Consider the following 15,794-nt stretch of genomic DNA (forward strand, 5'->3'; position numbering starts at 1 on the left):
ATGCTCAAACCACTGAGCTATCTCTCCCCCTTCTCTTTTACACCAGACTACATAAAAAGCACTAGTGAAGTCAGTACAAACTAAAATTTCATACAGACTATAGACTATACACTGAAATGTAAGTACAATATTTATATTCTAGTTGATTTATTTTATAATTATATGGTAAAAATGAGAAAGTCGGTAATTGTTCAGTAGTAGTGTGTTGTGACTTGTATTTTTATGTCTGGTTTTGTAAGGAAGTAGTTTTGAAGTGAGGTGAAATTTGGGGGTACACTCACAAAACAAATCAGAATCCTGAAAGGGGTACAGGAATCTGGGAAGGTTGAGAGCCACTGCCTTAAAGGTTCAAAAACCTGAAAGGAGAGTGCCCCTTAGTGGAAAGAAAAGTGAAATGCAGGAAATTTCTACATGCCGTAACTCAAGCAGAAGTTGCAGGCACGATGCAGGAATCACTGGGTGAAATTTTCTGGCTTCTGTCATGCAGGAAGTCAGATGATATGATCATAAAGGTCCCTTCTGACCTTAAAATATATGAATCTATGAAAATAGTGACACCTAGAGAATAAACAAACTAACAACAAAGTCTGCTTTTGCATTTTTTCTGATATTTAGAAAAATGTACAATAGTGATCATTACTGCACAAATTCAGAATTTTAATGAGCACACTGTTGTCAATTCTCCTGAGTCTTGCAAAATTTATAGTTTTTCTTAAGTTAAGAATTTCGGCTTCCATTTTTTTAAAATGTCAGATTCCAGGCCTCGTGGCTGCAGAGGAACACCTGGAAATGTGAATCAGGTGTATTCTAAAGGTGTGAAAACAAAGAAATCAAATAAAAAGAACCTCGAAGTGGTTATTCTTTTAAAGATTTCATGATTTTTAAAGCAATCTCCTGATTTTAGGGGTCCTGACTTGTAATTTTTGAATGTGGGGCTGGCAATGCTGTGACCATGTTATTCAGATTAGAATATCATTTGAATATATATCATTAACTGCTCGTTTTCAGAGATGTGTGCTGGCATTCTTGATATGATTTTACAGCATTTAATTTTAAAGCAGTAGTAGGTCCAGGTTTTGCTTAATCAATGGCATTTCATGCTTAGTTCAGAGGCATTCCTTTAGATTATTATATTCTGTGTCTGTGTTGACCACTGCACAGTGGTAAGGACAATGGGACAGCAAAGAGCCATTTAATTTGAAATGAGAATCTTAATCTGTGACAATGTTCTGTTATGGTGATTTCCAAAAGACTGATTTAGAGTGGAGTATTGTTTATTGGGCCACTAGTGACCTGCTGCATTATGACAGGCTTAGGGGAAAAAAAGATGTAGGGAGAGGTTTTCAAAAAAGGAGTCACACACACGCTCACACCAGAATTCTGTGCAAAAAGCACGTGCAAGCAAACCATGTAACTGCTTTGTAATTAATTAGACATTTGTGCGCATAGTTGATCCATTTGCATGTGCACTCACCGTATCTGTATGCTGTTTAGGCATGCAGTTGTGATACAACTACTATGTTAGTCTGCCAAGATGGACCTATCTGCTCCTGGGATTTAAAAGGATAGAGATGGAGGCAAGATGTTGTCAGAGAAGGGACCTTGACAGAAGTGAAGCTGGAGTGAGCCAGTGGGTAGAAAAAGTGTTTGTAAGATCAGGCCCATGATATGTAATATTCATGAGTGGATGAAGACATTGACAAAAGATTCTGGATGATAATCTGTGCAAAGGCTTTTAAAGTGGTAGCATAAGTCAAAATAGTTTAAATCAGTAAAGATCTTGTGCAACAAATCAGTGTGCTAGCAAAATGATCAGATGTGAAATCAGTGACAAAAAGGCGTATTCTGCATCCTTGTATCTCCCATGAGACTTGGCAGGGATAGAATATGCCACCAAGGGCCTCGCATGCTCAGAGAGAGCTTCATTGTCTGGAACCCAAAAGCAGAAACTGAGTATGAGGCTTGCAGAATCCCTGACTAATAGTGACACACTCTGGAATTCCGGAGAGTCAGTGCAGTAGCAGAAGTAAACCCAAGTTTTATGTAAGAGCTGAAAATAAAAGGCGCTTATTCTATGGCTGTGCTGATTAAAGTGGGAAATATATTGCCTTTATTCATTCTACTTAGATATATTTTGGGCCCAATTCTCCATGAACTGTCTCTGTTTTTATGTCATTCTGACTGGAGAAATCAACCCCGGCATAAAACTAGAATAGCTCAGTGCTGGAGCAGGCTCTTTCTAGTTATGTTTAAAGGACAACGGAATTAAGGAGAATCCTCTTAGGCTACATCTACACTACAGGGGGAGGTTGATTTAAGATACGCAAATTCAGCTACGCGAATAGCGTAGCTGAATTCGACGTATCGCAGCCGACTTACCCCGCTGTAGGGACGGCGGCAAAATCAACCTCTGCGGCTTCCCGTCGACGGCGCTTACTCCCACCTCCGCTGGTGGAGTAAGAGCGTCGATCCCCGAGAGGTCGATTTCTACCCGCCGATTCAGGCGGGTAGTGTAGATATGTCAAGAAAGCCCAGAATGGGATTTAGCCGTGACTGCACCAAGCGAAGAACTGTTGGTAATGAATTGCTCTAAGGGGATGAACAGCGTATAGGAGTCCTTTCTACATCTGACATGAAGTCAGGCATCCCAAGCAAACATTTTCTAGCTGTGTCAGGCCCAAGAATCCCAGATTGGAGCTTCTTGCTTAGTCTAAATGGTTTCTGATCACTCTCCTCTAAAATGGACATTGTTATGCTGGGAGAGCTCCTAGCTGCATTATTTTTCTCTTATATCTCTTTGAAAAGTCATTGTAAATGGTGTGTCACACACACACATTGAAAATACTTGTCGATATTGGTTTTTTTTCCAACAATAATAGCTAAAACACAATATGTTACCCAATGTGTCAAGATAACTCTTTGGCCTAGGCCCGCTGATTGTAATGGTCTTTGGCTCATACCTCTTGACGCTGATGTCCTTCTAGGACCAGTATTACTAGAGTGTTTGTACATTTGACTAAAGCAGGTGAAAGGCCAATATCCTATTTGAAGTGACAGCACTTGAATTCTCTTTGTGACACATTGGTTGAGTCAAGCTAATTTTCTCCCCCTTGATCTCTGAAGCTTCATTTTGTTTAGGTTAATTTTCCTTACTGAAGATCCTTTTTTATATGGGAATATACAGAATATAGATATATATTTCCCACCAGGGGGCTGTACTGGGGTGGCTGCCCCACTCCCTGAATTTGGGCTGCAGCAGGCCAGTGGGCCTGCGCAGACAGGAAGCCAATCAGGGAAGGCCTTATAGGGAGCCAATCAGGGCCCAGATTGGAAGAAGCCAATCAGGGCCAGGCTCAGCCCTATAAGAAGGCTGCTCTGGAAAGGAGCAGTCAGTCTGTCCCAGGCCTTTGACAGGGGAAGGTCTGTCTCCAAGATGGGAGACTAGCACCTGGGATAGCACAGTGCTAGGCACGCCCAGGGGAGCAGAGGGTAACTCCAGCCCAGAGTCTGTCAGGCTGCAGGCCCTGAAGGGAAGGGCCTCGCAGGTGCGATGGGCCGAAGGGGAAGCGGCCCAGGGACGTGGACAGATGGAGGGAGAGAAGGAGGGCAGGATGGTTGCCACTAGAGGGTCCCTGGGTTGGGACCCAGAGTAGTGGGCGGGCCTGGGTCCCCCCCTTGCCTTACACCCAGCCGACGGAGCGGCCATCTAGAGCTGCACCAACCCCCTGCCCAGAGGGGAGTGACTTTGAGGGTGCAGTTGGCCACATCGGAGGCAGCTGATTGATTACCCCTTGGAAGGGGGCGAGGATGGACTAAAGGGCACTTCCGGAGGGCAGTGACTTGAAGAGGACGCCGTGAGCTTGGGAGCAACGCGGGTCCGGACACGCCAACCGAGGGCAAGACAATGGACGGGACATCACCAGGAGGGGGCGCTCCACTGGACAGAGCTAATTCCCGAGACAACCAGTAGGAGGCGCCAGGTGGTGAGTCCCAACCCCGTCACAGGGGCATACTTGCTAAAGAATAGGAAACCCTCCAAAATGCCATCTCCCTTCAACTGAGATATTTGTTAAATAAATCTGCTCATAGATCTGGGCCTAAATGACCGTAGTCACCCAAGGGCCAGCACTTTCCTTGCATAAGGCTCCTGCATCTTCCTCAAACAGCTGCTAACACTCTTAAGCTCCCATGTCTACCACCTTGGAAGATTAACCCGGGGGGGGGGTGTCAACAGACCGCAAACTTCCAGTGACAAACTCCCTTTCCAGCCTCTAAGGTAAGCAATGTTATCATAGAATATCAGGGTTGAAAGGGACCTCAGGAGGTCATCTAGTCCAACCCCCTGCTCAAAGCAGGACCAACCCCAACTAAATCATCCCAGCCAGGGCTTTGTCAAGCCAGGCCTTAAAAACCTCTAAGGATGGAGATTCCACCACTTCCCTAGGGAACCCATTCCAGTGCTTCACCACCCTCCTAGTGAAAAAGTTTTCCCTAATATCCAACCTAAACCTCCCTCACTGCAACTTGAGACCATTGCTTCTTGTTCTGTCATCTGCCACCACTGAGAACAGCCGAGCTCCATCCTCTTTGGAACCCCCCTTCAGAGTAGTTGAAGGCTGCTATCAAATCCCCCCCGACCCTTCTCTTCTGCAGACTAAATAAGCCCAGTTTCTTCAGCCTCTCCTCACTTCCATAGCAAATGCTCAACATCTATCTATCTAATTCTTTGTTCCTAGCACAACACTTCTGGCATTCACTTCCTGAAAAGCAACTTGTAGTCTCTCATCTGCCAAATCTTCCCCCACTCCTGCAGGTGCTTTGAGGGCCACTGGAGTTAATGTGGGATGCTTGCACAAATTACCTAACTCAAGACCTCAGCAAACTCTGCTTTGACAGATTCCTTAGGTTTCTAATAAAGAGCATTCTGTCGAAATGAAACACAAGACAGTTCCTTGTCCAGTCACACATCTGGGAATAGAACCAAGCCATGAAAATTGGGTCTGGAGTTTACACACTGAAATTCAGGGAGTTAATCATCTGGGATTACGGTTCAGGCCTGTTTCCACAATTAGCTCTGCATGAGGATTCAGCACCTGTTTTGTGACAGGTTAATAATTAGAGCTGGTCAAAATGTTCCCACCGGAAAAGTGTTGAAATTGTCATTTGGCCATGGAAAATGTTGTTTTGACAGTTTTTTCAGTTTCCTGCCTGGGAGAACTGAAATGACAATTGTCATTGTGACCCATCAAATCATTTTGTTTTGACTGGAAATCTCTACATTTGCTGTTTCAGTATCTCTGATTTAAAACTTTTTGAAATTTTTCAGTGTGCAAAAAACAAAAAACAAAAAACGGGATTTCGACTTTTCATTCCCATTCAAAACGGGACTTAATTTTGGAATGTGGAAATTTCCCACGAAAGGAAAATTCCATTTTTCAACCACCTCTGTTGATGACCGAGCCAGGGACAGAGTGTGATTGTAAGCCATGCTGTGCACTTCAGCATTTCCATGCACCAAACAGTAACCACGGTACTCTGCACTGAAATAGTGCCTTCCATCCATGGGAGGTATGATACAGATGTATAGAGAACAAACAGGTATCCCGATTGAGCCAATGTGATACTAGCACAAAGGAAAACTCTGTGAAACTGAATGGCAACAGATTTTTCTCATTAGGCTTTCTTAAGCTATGTCTATGCTTACACTGCAGCGAGGAAACGCTCTGGGAAGGGGAGGCAGCGGGGAAAGACTCCGGCAGCAGGACACCACTGCTAAAAATTGCAGTGTAGCTATGGGAGGCACGGCTTGGACGTGTGTGGGGCATATACACCAGGGTCAGGCATGTTGGGCACTCTACTCTGCTTGTCTAAGCAATGCCTCGCTGTCTACACTGCTGCTTATACCCGCGTTAGCTGGTCATGTAGTGTGTGCACTCTACATGCCAATGTAAGTACACCTCTACCCCGATATAACACGAATTCGGATATAACGTGGTAAAGCAGTGCTCCGGGGCGGCGCACTCCGGTGGATCAAAGCAAGTTCGATATAACGCGATTTCACCTATAACACGGTAAGATTTTTTTGGCTCCCGAGGACAGCGTTATATGGAGGTAGAGGTGTACAGGCCTAGTGTGGCAAGATGCTGCTGGGGAAGCCTCAGTCAGCTCCTTGCATGCCAGCCCCAATCAGGGAAAATGGATTGGGGCTGGGTAAATAGCCTAGGTTTGCCTCATCACTGGCTGCACCTGCCAGCCTCATTAGGGAGGAGCTATAAGGCTGGGGGATGGGAGGGAGGTTCAGGGAGAGGTAGGAGTCTGCTGCTGACCAGGCCTGTGTTAGGCCAAGCCATTGTAAATAGCAGGAAACTGGTGGTGGGAAATGGACACAAATAAAGTGCACGGGTGTTGCACTAGCTGGGAGTGTCCCTGAGTCTGTGAGGAGCGGGGCCAAGGGGCTGAATACACAGGTGCTTGCTGTGCTCCCTGTTACACATGGGGGCTTGTCCGGGATCTGAAGCCACCACCAGGGAGTGGCAATCCGAGAAAGGAGGGCACTCAGTGGCTGGATAAGCAGCAGGAGGAGCTGTAGAAGACCCTGCAGACTTTCCAGCAGTCCCACCAGGTGCAGAGACAAGCCTTACTCGCCTGGCAGGCTGAGCAACAAAAGACCCTCCAGGAATTCATCTGGGAGCCGGGCAGTGTACAACAGCCGCTCCTGCACCAGTTGGTGAGTCCCCCGGGAGGGGATGGCAACCGCGTACTGTCAGAAGAACAGGAGGCCCGAGAGGCGGATTGAGTAGACAGGCTTCTTTAGGGCAGGACTTGTTCCCCTCGACCCAATTGTCAAGTAAGCACTGAGTTAATTACCTCAAACTCTTTTAAGTTACTATGTAAATACCCACATTTACTACAACACCCCCACAACCCTTAGTGAGTAATATGAACGCCCATACAATGAATATTAACAGCTATAAGCTGAATCTGATCATACCCACCCCTGTTTACAGCATTAAGCATATCATACAGACATTTTTACCTTGAAGATACATTTTTTTGCAATAATTACAGTCACAAATTCCCTTGATCAGCAGTTCACAGGGAAGGGAGGAAGGGGCCATGACCCCAAGCTTGTTTATGTAGCTGGGAAAGGAAAGGAAGGGAGGGGGAGATAACATTGCTTTACCCAAAGAGTATCCCTTAGAGCCCCACATTCCTTACGCAGCTGCAACGCTTATCAATCCTTAACGAGCAGAAGGGAACTTTATGGCAGGATGACACTTTATCTATCAAGCGAAGGAATAGTGCATGCCTGTGCCTACTCCCTAATACCATGCCAGCACACCAGTGGTCTCCCCAGGTCTTTACTTTGACCCTACATATCCCAACATGCACCAGGGCTGGGACTTTGTAAAATGGGCCCCACCGACGACCCTGATGCCTTCCTGTGCACTTTTGAATGGGTAGCCATGGGTGCCGGGCAGAACAAGGCAATCGAGGCCCTGCGACTGGCCCCCTATCTGGCCAGAGCGGCGCAGGTGGCCTACATGGACCTAAGTAATGAACAGGCCGAAGATTACGAGGTGGTGAAGGCGGCAGTCCTGGACTGGATGGGGCTGTCTGTGGAGAGGTACAGGCAAAAGTTTCGGGTGGCCCGGTGGACAGGGGGTTTGTGGCCCCGAGCTTTTGCCCTAAAACGTATAGACGGGCCCACGCGGTGGTTAAGGCCAGACACCCAGACAGTGGGGGAGATAATGGACCGGGTGATTCTGGAGCAATTTGTGCAGAGGCCTCCTGGAAAACATGCGAGTCTGGCTCCGGCAGCACCAACCGAGTTCGGTGGACGCCGCGATTAGACTGACTGAGGAATACACCGAGGTGGACTTGCCTCGAAGGGACAGGTGGATAGGCCGGGACCTGGACTCGGGGAAGAAATTCTGAGGGAACAGCCCTCCCCTGGGAGGAACCCAGAGAAAAAGGAGAAGGCTAAGGGAGCCCCTAGTTGCCAGGGCCAGTTGATCTGCTGGCGATGTGGGTGGCCAGGACACAAAAGCCTAGATTGCCCAGAAAAGCAGTGTGGGCTAGTCGAATTCTGTGGCTGAACGAATGGTGGAGGGAGGAAGCGGGGGCGAGGACTGGCCACCATCCTCGTGAGGGTGGGGAGGAAGCGCCAGAGAGCACGGCCGGCTCCAGGCACCAGCGCAGCAAGCAGGTGCTTGGGGCGGCCAAGGGGAAGGGGTGGCACGTCCGGCTCTTTGGCGGCAATTCGGCGGCGGGTCCTCTCGGAGGGAAGGACCTGCCATCGAAGTGCTGCCGAAGAAGAAAGCGGTGCGGTGGAGCTGCCGCTGAAGTGCCATGGCTTTTCCTCCCCCCTCCCCCCTCCGACGCTTGGGGCGGCAAAACTCCTGGAGCCCGCTCTGCCAGAGAGGCTCAGTGGACACAACCTTGGCCTGCTCCCTCATTCAAAGGGGGCTAGTGAAGCCCCAGTGGTTGATCCCTGGAGCAAGAATGATGCTTAAGTGCATCCAGGGGGATTGGAGGCCCTACCTTGTGGTAGGGGGCTGGTTTGCCTGGCAACAGGTAGGGGTGGTAGAGGGGTGGCCGTACCCCATGACACTGGGGACAGATTGGGGCCCCTTCCCAAAGGGGAAAGGAGGCCGTTGCAGGGAATGCGCCGGCAGAAAAAGGGCTGAGACCCCCTTGAAGGGAAGGGAAGCCCCTATGCCCCTCGACCCAGGTCCCAACAGAGAAAATCCCTAGACAACAAAGCCAGAGTGAAGAAGAGAGGGCAGGAGAGGGCAGGGGGAGAAGGGGCCGGAGCAGGCCTCCCCAGGCGATTGCTTAAGGGGGGAGGTGTGTGGCAGGGCGCAGCTGGGGAAGCCTCAATCAGAGCCTGCCACCCCAGCCCCAATCAGGGGGAATGGGCTGGGGCTGGGTAAATAGCCTGGGTTTGCCTAATCACTGACCGCACCTGCCAGCCTCATTAGGGAGGAGCTATAAGGCTGGGAGGGAGGCAGTGAATGAAGAGGGGGTGGAGACCAGGCAGGTTGGCAGGCTGAGAGGGAGAGGTAGGAGCCTGTTACTCTGTTGCTGACCAGGCCTGTGTTAGGCCAAGCCACTGTAAACAGCAGGAAACTAGTGGTGGGAAACGGACACAAAGAAAGAGCACGGGTGTTGCACCAGCTGGGAGTGTCCCTGAGGCTGTAAGGAGCGGGGCCAACGGGCTGAGCACAGAGCGGTGCACCATGCACCCCGTTACACCTACTTGGAGTCTTGGCACTTGAATTGCTTTTTAGACCGTGAGGCCGTCAACTGGCATTTGGTTGCCCACATTGATTGTGTCCGTGCACTTAAGAGGGAGGACTGCGTCAAGGTTGCCATCTTCCTGAAAAGGTTCAGAGAAGGGCAACTAAAATGATTAGGGGTTTGGAACGGGTCCCATATGAGGAGAGATTAAAGAGGCTAGGACTTTTCAGCTTGGAAAAGAGGAGCCTAAGGGGGGATATGATAGAGGTATATAAAATCATGAGTGATGTGGAGAAAGTGGATAAGGAAAAGTGATTTACTTATTCCCATAATACAAGAACTAGGGGTCACCAAATGAAATTAATAGGCAGCAGGTTTAAAACAAATACCAGGAAGTTCTTCTTCATGCAGCGCACAGTCAACTCGTGGAACTCCTTACCTGAGGAGGTTGTGAAGGCTAGGACTATAACAGCGTTTAAAAGAGAACTGGATAAATTCATGTTGGTTAAGTCCACTAATGGCTATTAGCCAGGATGGGTAAGGAATGGTGTCCCTAGCCTCTGTTTGTCAGAAGGTGGAGATGGATGGCAGGAGAGAGATCACTTGATCATTGCCTGTTAGGTTCACTCCCTCTGGGGCACCTGGCATTGGCCACTGTCGGCAGACAGGATACTGGGCTGGATGTACCTTTGGTCTGACCCAGTCTGGCCGTTCTTATGTTCCTCCCCTGCGCTAATAATGACAATACTTTATCCCTAGAGCTCAGACCACTTTACACAGGTGGCTTAAGTATCATCATCCTGATCGTAGAGATGGGGAAACTGGTAGCTCTTTTACTACTTGAAGTCCATTTCCCCCTGTCTATGGGATAGTTATGACACAGAGCCTACCACCGTGGAGGTAACCACTACAATAGTACAAATAATAAATAATAACAATATTTAAAGTTCCTTTAATAGAAAGGATTTAAAAATATATGGAGACACAAGTCTACACAAATGTTTTGTTAACCTTCAGAACTTCCTGCTGCAGGATATTTTAGCAGGAAATATATTGGTGAGATAGAAAAGAAGAATCCACCCATATATTTGGTTCTGTTGCTAGTGTCGTGGCTGTCTGGGGGCAGCTCTAACTCGCAAGTGTAGCCAAACCCCAAGGAGCAGGGAAGCACTTGAGGGAATTTTTGAGCATGAGACTTTTGATTTTGACTTTGCTGACAGTTATAGCTTTGCCTGAGCATAACACGGTTGCCCAAAGACATTGCATTGGGTACATTTGAGGAATCTAACGCTAAATATAGTGAGAACAGTGGGCCAGATTCTGCCCTGACTTACACCCTCTGCAAATCCCTTGAACATCCGCAGTTGCACTACCTGTGGAATACAGTTAACAGGCTCTCAGTCCTTTTGTTTCAGGGCAGCACCAGTCAAGGTCTGGATGGATTTTCTTCCCATCTGCACCATTGCACAATATGCTAAGCACATGTTAGGGACTTCCCCCCCACCCTCTTCTGAAGCAGGTGCTGAGAACTGTTGAGTCTGGGCTGCCAGGATTGAGGGACTATTGGTTTATTGCATTAGAGAAAGTCCTAAGTTCCCATGTATCTGACCTATCTGAACCTTGGGTTCATAGCCCTCACCAGGTCCCATAGACACTGCAGTTTTATAGCCCCACAGCCCGAGCTCTGCAAGCCAAAGTCAGCTTATGTGGGCCAGCCACAGGTGCTTAATTGCAGTGTACATATACCCTTCTATACATATGCATGTACTTCACGTGACCATCATCCATTAATAGGACTACTCACCTGTTTCAAGTTAAGCATTTGCTTGGCTGAATGAAGGTCTCTATGTGCCACCTTTTCTGGGCTTTTCTTGTGGTTGGCAGCACATCTTTGCTATATTATAAGCAACAATGCAGCGTTATAGATCAGGTGACATGAAATTTACAGGGCAGTGATATTGGGATGAGTAGGATAACACTGCCACAAGTACTCCTGTTCTTTTTACAGAGTTTCTTATAAAAGTTGCTTCTAGTAGAAACGCCAGACACTTATCAATGTGATTTATTTCATCAAACACTTTAAAGTCTCTGTCTTTTTAAACATTAAAAAATGAAAAGTAAAATCTTGGCATTGATAATACAAAAAATATTTTTTCTACAATCACCACAATATTTGTATATCGTCTTGTTTGGATAGTGTAACTTTCAGACGCTTTTTAAAATTTTGGTTTCAATGTGAATCACGGTAGCAATTCAGGAAAGGAGAAATCTTGGGGGAAAACAGACTCCCGTCAGAAATCAAACTATATCCAAGACACATACGCACACAGACCGGGATGCAATTTTTTTCTCAAATGCACCATTTTATCTCATCATTAAAATCCATTTTTACAATGTATAACTGTATCTGGTAGCTCAACCTGCTCCATTATAACAATTCTGCACACAACATATAGATTAATAACTTAGTTACATCCATCTTTAAAAGGCTGGTCTCTTCCAGTAGCATTATAGCGTCAACCCTTTAAGAGACCCAGTTCTGTAATTGTACAGCAGGTGGCAATGCAAGACCATGAGAGGACAAGAATACACTTTATGAAAAGGTTGTCATTCTTTAATATTTCAGGATTTTCCCCCTAAACAAGACACAATCAAGCAAAAAAACAACAAACCAACCCCGCAACTTTAAGTGATTGTGAGATTCATACAAGGAACATGAAAGATTTATGATTAGAATTGTGAAAAATGCAAAAGAAACACATACATACATACACACATACATATAATTAAATAAACGAGAAGCCTAGTTAAACAGAAAGCATAAAGCTCGTCTGTTCCTCAGTCATACACTGAAAAGTTTGTAAGGTTGCCCCTGCAAAGCCATGAGAGGGAAGGGAATAGAGAGGCATGGTCCATCTTTTAAGCAGCTCTGCATTCCAGCATCTTTCTGAAACTTTTCCGAAAACTGTCATCCAAGAAAGCATACAAGAAAGGATTCAAGCATGAATTGGCATAGCTCAAACTGGTGATGAAGTAGGAGATACCTATGACCACAGAGGTCTGCGCTAAGTCAGTGGTCAAAGCCACGATGGTGGCCAGGTGGAAAGGGGTCCAGCAGAAGAGGCACACAGCCAGGACGATGAAGACCATAATGGTGACCTTCTTCTTGGCTTTGTCCAGGGCTTTAGCATTTGAATTCAAGTGCATGTTCCTCAGTTTATACAGCATCATGGTATAGAGAATGCAGATGGTGGATACAGGAATGGCAAAGCCAAGGATTAGAGTATAGATTCTGCTGGCCTTGAACCAAAACCTCTCAGGTTTGGGGAAATTTAGACCACAGCTCTTGATCTCCAGGCCATCTACGTAGACGTTGGCAAAGATGATGAAAGGGAGAACTATGATGGTGACCAGGGCCCAGATGCATAGACTGACAATTCTGGCTGCGCGGTAGGTACGATGGGGCATCCTTTTGGACCGGACAGTGGCCAGGACAACCAGGTACCTGTCTATGCTCATCACCGTGAGGAAATAGATGCTAGAGAAGATGTTGTAGTGGTCTATGGACAGGATGATCTTGCAGAGGATTTCTCCAAAGGGCCAGTAGTGCAAGAGATGCTCAGCAATGTTAATGGGAAGAACCAAAGTGAACAAGTCATCAGCTATAGCTAGGTTCAGGATGAACATGTTGGTCACTGTCTTCATCTTAGGGGCCTTGAGGATCACGTAGATGACAGCGGTATTGCCTGTGAGCCCCACTGCACAGATCACAGAGTAAATCACTGGGAGGACCACGTAGAAGTCAGGAGACTGTTCATGGAAGGTGAAGTTGGACCTCGTGCCATTGTCCAAGTACCTGCCATCGCTTGTATCATTGTAGGTGGTATTCACATAGCTTACCCTGAAATTATTTTCCATGCCTGCTTTCAGGGATAACGAACTGTATTCAGATTTCATTGCAGATCTTTACAGCTTGACAGGGAGAGCACCACACTGATGGTGAAAAGAGGCTCACATTTCAGCTGGACACTGGTTATTTTCCGAAGGGAGGTGGGAACCGTGGCAGGAATTGGATGTCTAGTTCCCTTGTAAAAGTTCAAAATTTTAACTCTGCAGTGGAAAAAAATGCCATTCAACCATCCCGCTGCTGGTGAAACCAAACGAGAGAGGGAAATAAAACACACAAGAGCTCTTCAGTCTTATGCACATCAATCTGAGTGGGAGCTTTGCGGTGCTAGAAAAGTCAGGCAGTTCCGGATGAATTGGCTGGAGCAAAGATCCCTCTTGGGTTAGTCGAAAGCAAAACACGGCAGACGGGGCAAGTTTTGTGCCCAGCAAACTATTTACAACAGGCTGAGGATTCATGGGAAGTTCTCTTGTCTTTACTTACACAGGCAGCCGCTTACTTTTCCACACCAGAGAGCGGGAGCATTTTAGTTTTTAGTTACTGTGTTCCTCCAGGTCAAGGGGCTTCCAGAATCTTTTCCCCACCAGCGAATTCACTGATAATGAGTCTGTTTTCTAGCCCAGTCCAGCTGGAGTCTGGTCATCGCATGCATCCCCATCACCCCTGCAAAAAGGAAAAAAAAAAAACCAATGTGATTGAATGGGCATTTTTGAAAAGGAAAAGAACTCAAGTGCAACTAATTTTAGCCCCAGAGTCATTTAGGACCTTATTCAATAGCAAGAACATCCCTATGAAAAAGAGCAGTCTTATAATATGTGACACTAAGCACACACCGAGATGCATGAAACTTCTAGTCCCAAAAGTTCAATATTTATACAGACAAAAGAAAAAGAAGCACCTGCCAACAAACGAGCCGCGTATAGTCATAGCAGGAACAGTTCCTTCTATTTACATCTTTCTATCTGGTGCTTTCTCTGTTGCTATGATTTGTCCTAGGCACTTTCAAAAATTCCTCTGCAGAGAAACAAAACCACGAAGAGCAAAGGTTCCCCAACTAGTCTGCAGGCTTTAAAAAAAAAAAAAAAGTGTCAGACACCAGCTGCGTTTTGCCAGGACAAAAACATCATAAAAGACCTGCCCAAGCTAGAATCTTTAACATACAAAGCTAAAGCTGTATGTTCCTCTTACCTGCAGAAGACAGGGGATCTTGCTGTTTTCTCCAGCACTTGCTGCCTTCCACTGTTGAGTCTCTTCTCTCTTTAATCTGAGTTGGAGGAGGGTCTCTAAGCTATGCTGACGTTACCAGTCCTTGCAATCAGATCTATTTGGTGGTGGTGTTCGATCAATAAAATTTATCACATTGGGAAAAAAATGGTGATATCCACACTGGGCTATTTAAATAACAAGCAGCCTTGATGCTGCAAAAAACAACAACAAAAAGAACAACAAGCAACAACCCCACAGATGATACAACAGGGCACTTCTTTTTAGGAAGGAAGGGGATGTTGAAATGCACAAGCAGCACCAGAGCTGTCAGGCTGCGACTGTTAGACTGTGGGAGATTTTAACTGTCTCACTCGGAAGCAGTCGCTTGGTGGTTCTCACTGGGGTAAGGCGTCCAGATGTGAGGGCAATAGACACATTACAGATCTCTCAGTGAGGCGCTCTGCCCGATGGTCAGCGGCTATAAATTGACTTCAGTGGATCTCAGCTGATTTACATCACCTAGGGATCTGGCCTTGGCACGGAAACACAGCGAAATCCTTCATCAGAGAGAGGTGCAAGCCAATGCAAAACGAAGGAGGGTCCCTTCTGGGTGTAGAATGCAGCATAACTGCCCCTCAATGTAAAAATATGCGATCCCTTTACTTGGCGCCAGCTCCAATCAGCCCCTGGGGGGACTGGCTGGCTCGGGGGCTGGGACACGGGGCCGTTCCCCTCCAGGGGGCGCCAGCTCCCATCGGCCCCGGGACGGGGGGGGGACGGGGACTGGCTGGCTCGGGGCTGGGACACGGGGCCGTTCCCCTCCAGGGGGTGCCAGCTCCCATCGGCCCCGGGCCAGGTGGGGGACAGGGACTGACTGGCACGGGGCTGGGACATGGGCCATTCCCCTCCAGGGGGCGCCAGCTGTGTTAAAAGCAATGACTCATTCTCCGTCAGTTGATTTTATTCTGGTGTAACACCATTGATGTGCATGGCATTGCCTCTGATTGACACCGCTGTGCGTGAAAAAGGTCTCTAGTCTATTAAAAATGGACCAGCCAGACCCAAATTGCCTGCCCTTTTTTCTGATGCCAGTTCAAAAAGTATTTTAATCACCCGTCAAAATATCATTTGATTCTCTGAGGCCAGGTGTGTGCTAACACCTGTGGGCAGTGGGATGATGCCACCACTTCTTGCAGACTTGGGCTCAGACCAATGTCGTGCATGTTTACATGAGCCAGGAATCGCCCCCACGTATCAGAGAGCAGGTTTAACCCCAGTCGGGCAGCTGTTTTTGTGCATGTTTCTTAAATTTGTACTTTCCTGACGTGACAAAGTTCGAGTTCATTCCAGTAACTGAGCACAAATGGAGTCACGAATGTGCATTGCAATGTTATACTGTAGACATGAAGGTAACGCCCTGAGGCCATCAGGGGTAATT

At 47.1% G+C, this 15,794-nt stretch overlaps 1 protein-coding gene across 1 annotated transcript; it reads right to left on the minus strand.

Annotated features, from left to right (window-relative positions):
• Nucleotides 1–11,308: 11,308 nt before the first annotated feature.
• NPBWR2 (neuropeptides B and W receptor 2) lies at nt 11,309–14,759 on the minus strand. The gene is made up of 2 exons (XM_034788038.1): nt 14,339–14,759; nt 11,309–13,813 (listed from the first exon to the last, which is right to left on the minus strand). The coding sequence occupies exon 2, from the start codon at nt 13,198–13,200 to the stop codon at nt 12,163–12,165; it is 1,038 nt and encodes a 345-aa protein (XP_034643929.1). The 5' UTR covers nt 13,201–13,813; nt 14,339–14,759; the 3' UTR covers nt 11,309–12,162.
• Nucleotides 14,760–15,794: the final 1,035 nt, after the last annotated feature.

The sequence above is a fragment of the Trachemys scripta genome, chromosome 12 (assembly GCF_013100865.1).
Source record: "Trachemys scripta elegans isolate TJP31775 chromosome 12, CAS_Tse_1.0, whole genome shotgun sequence".
Taxonomy (NCBI): Eukaryota; Metazoa; Chordata; order Testudines; family Emydidae; genus Trachemys; species Trachemys scripta.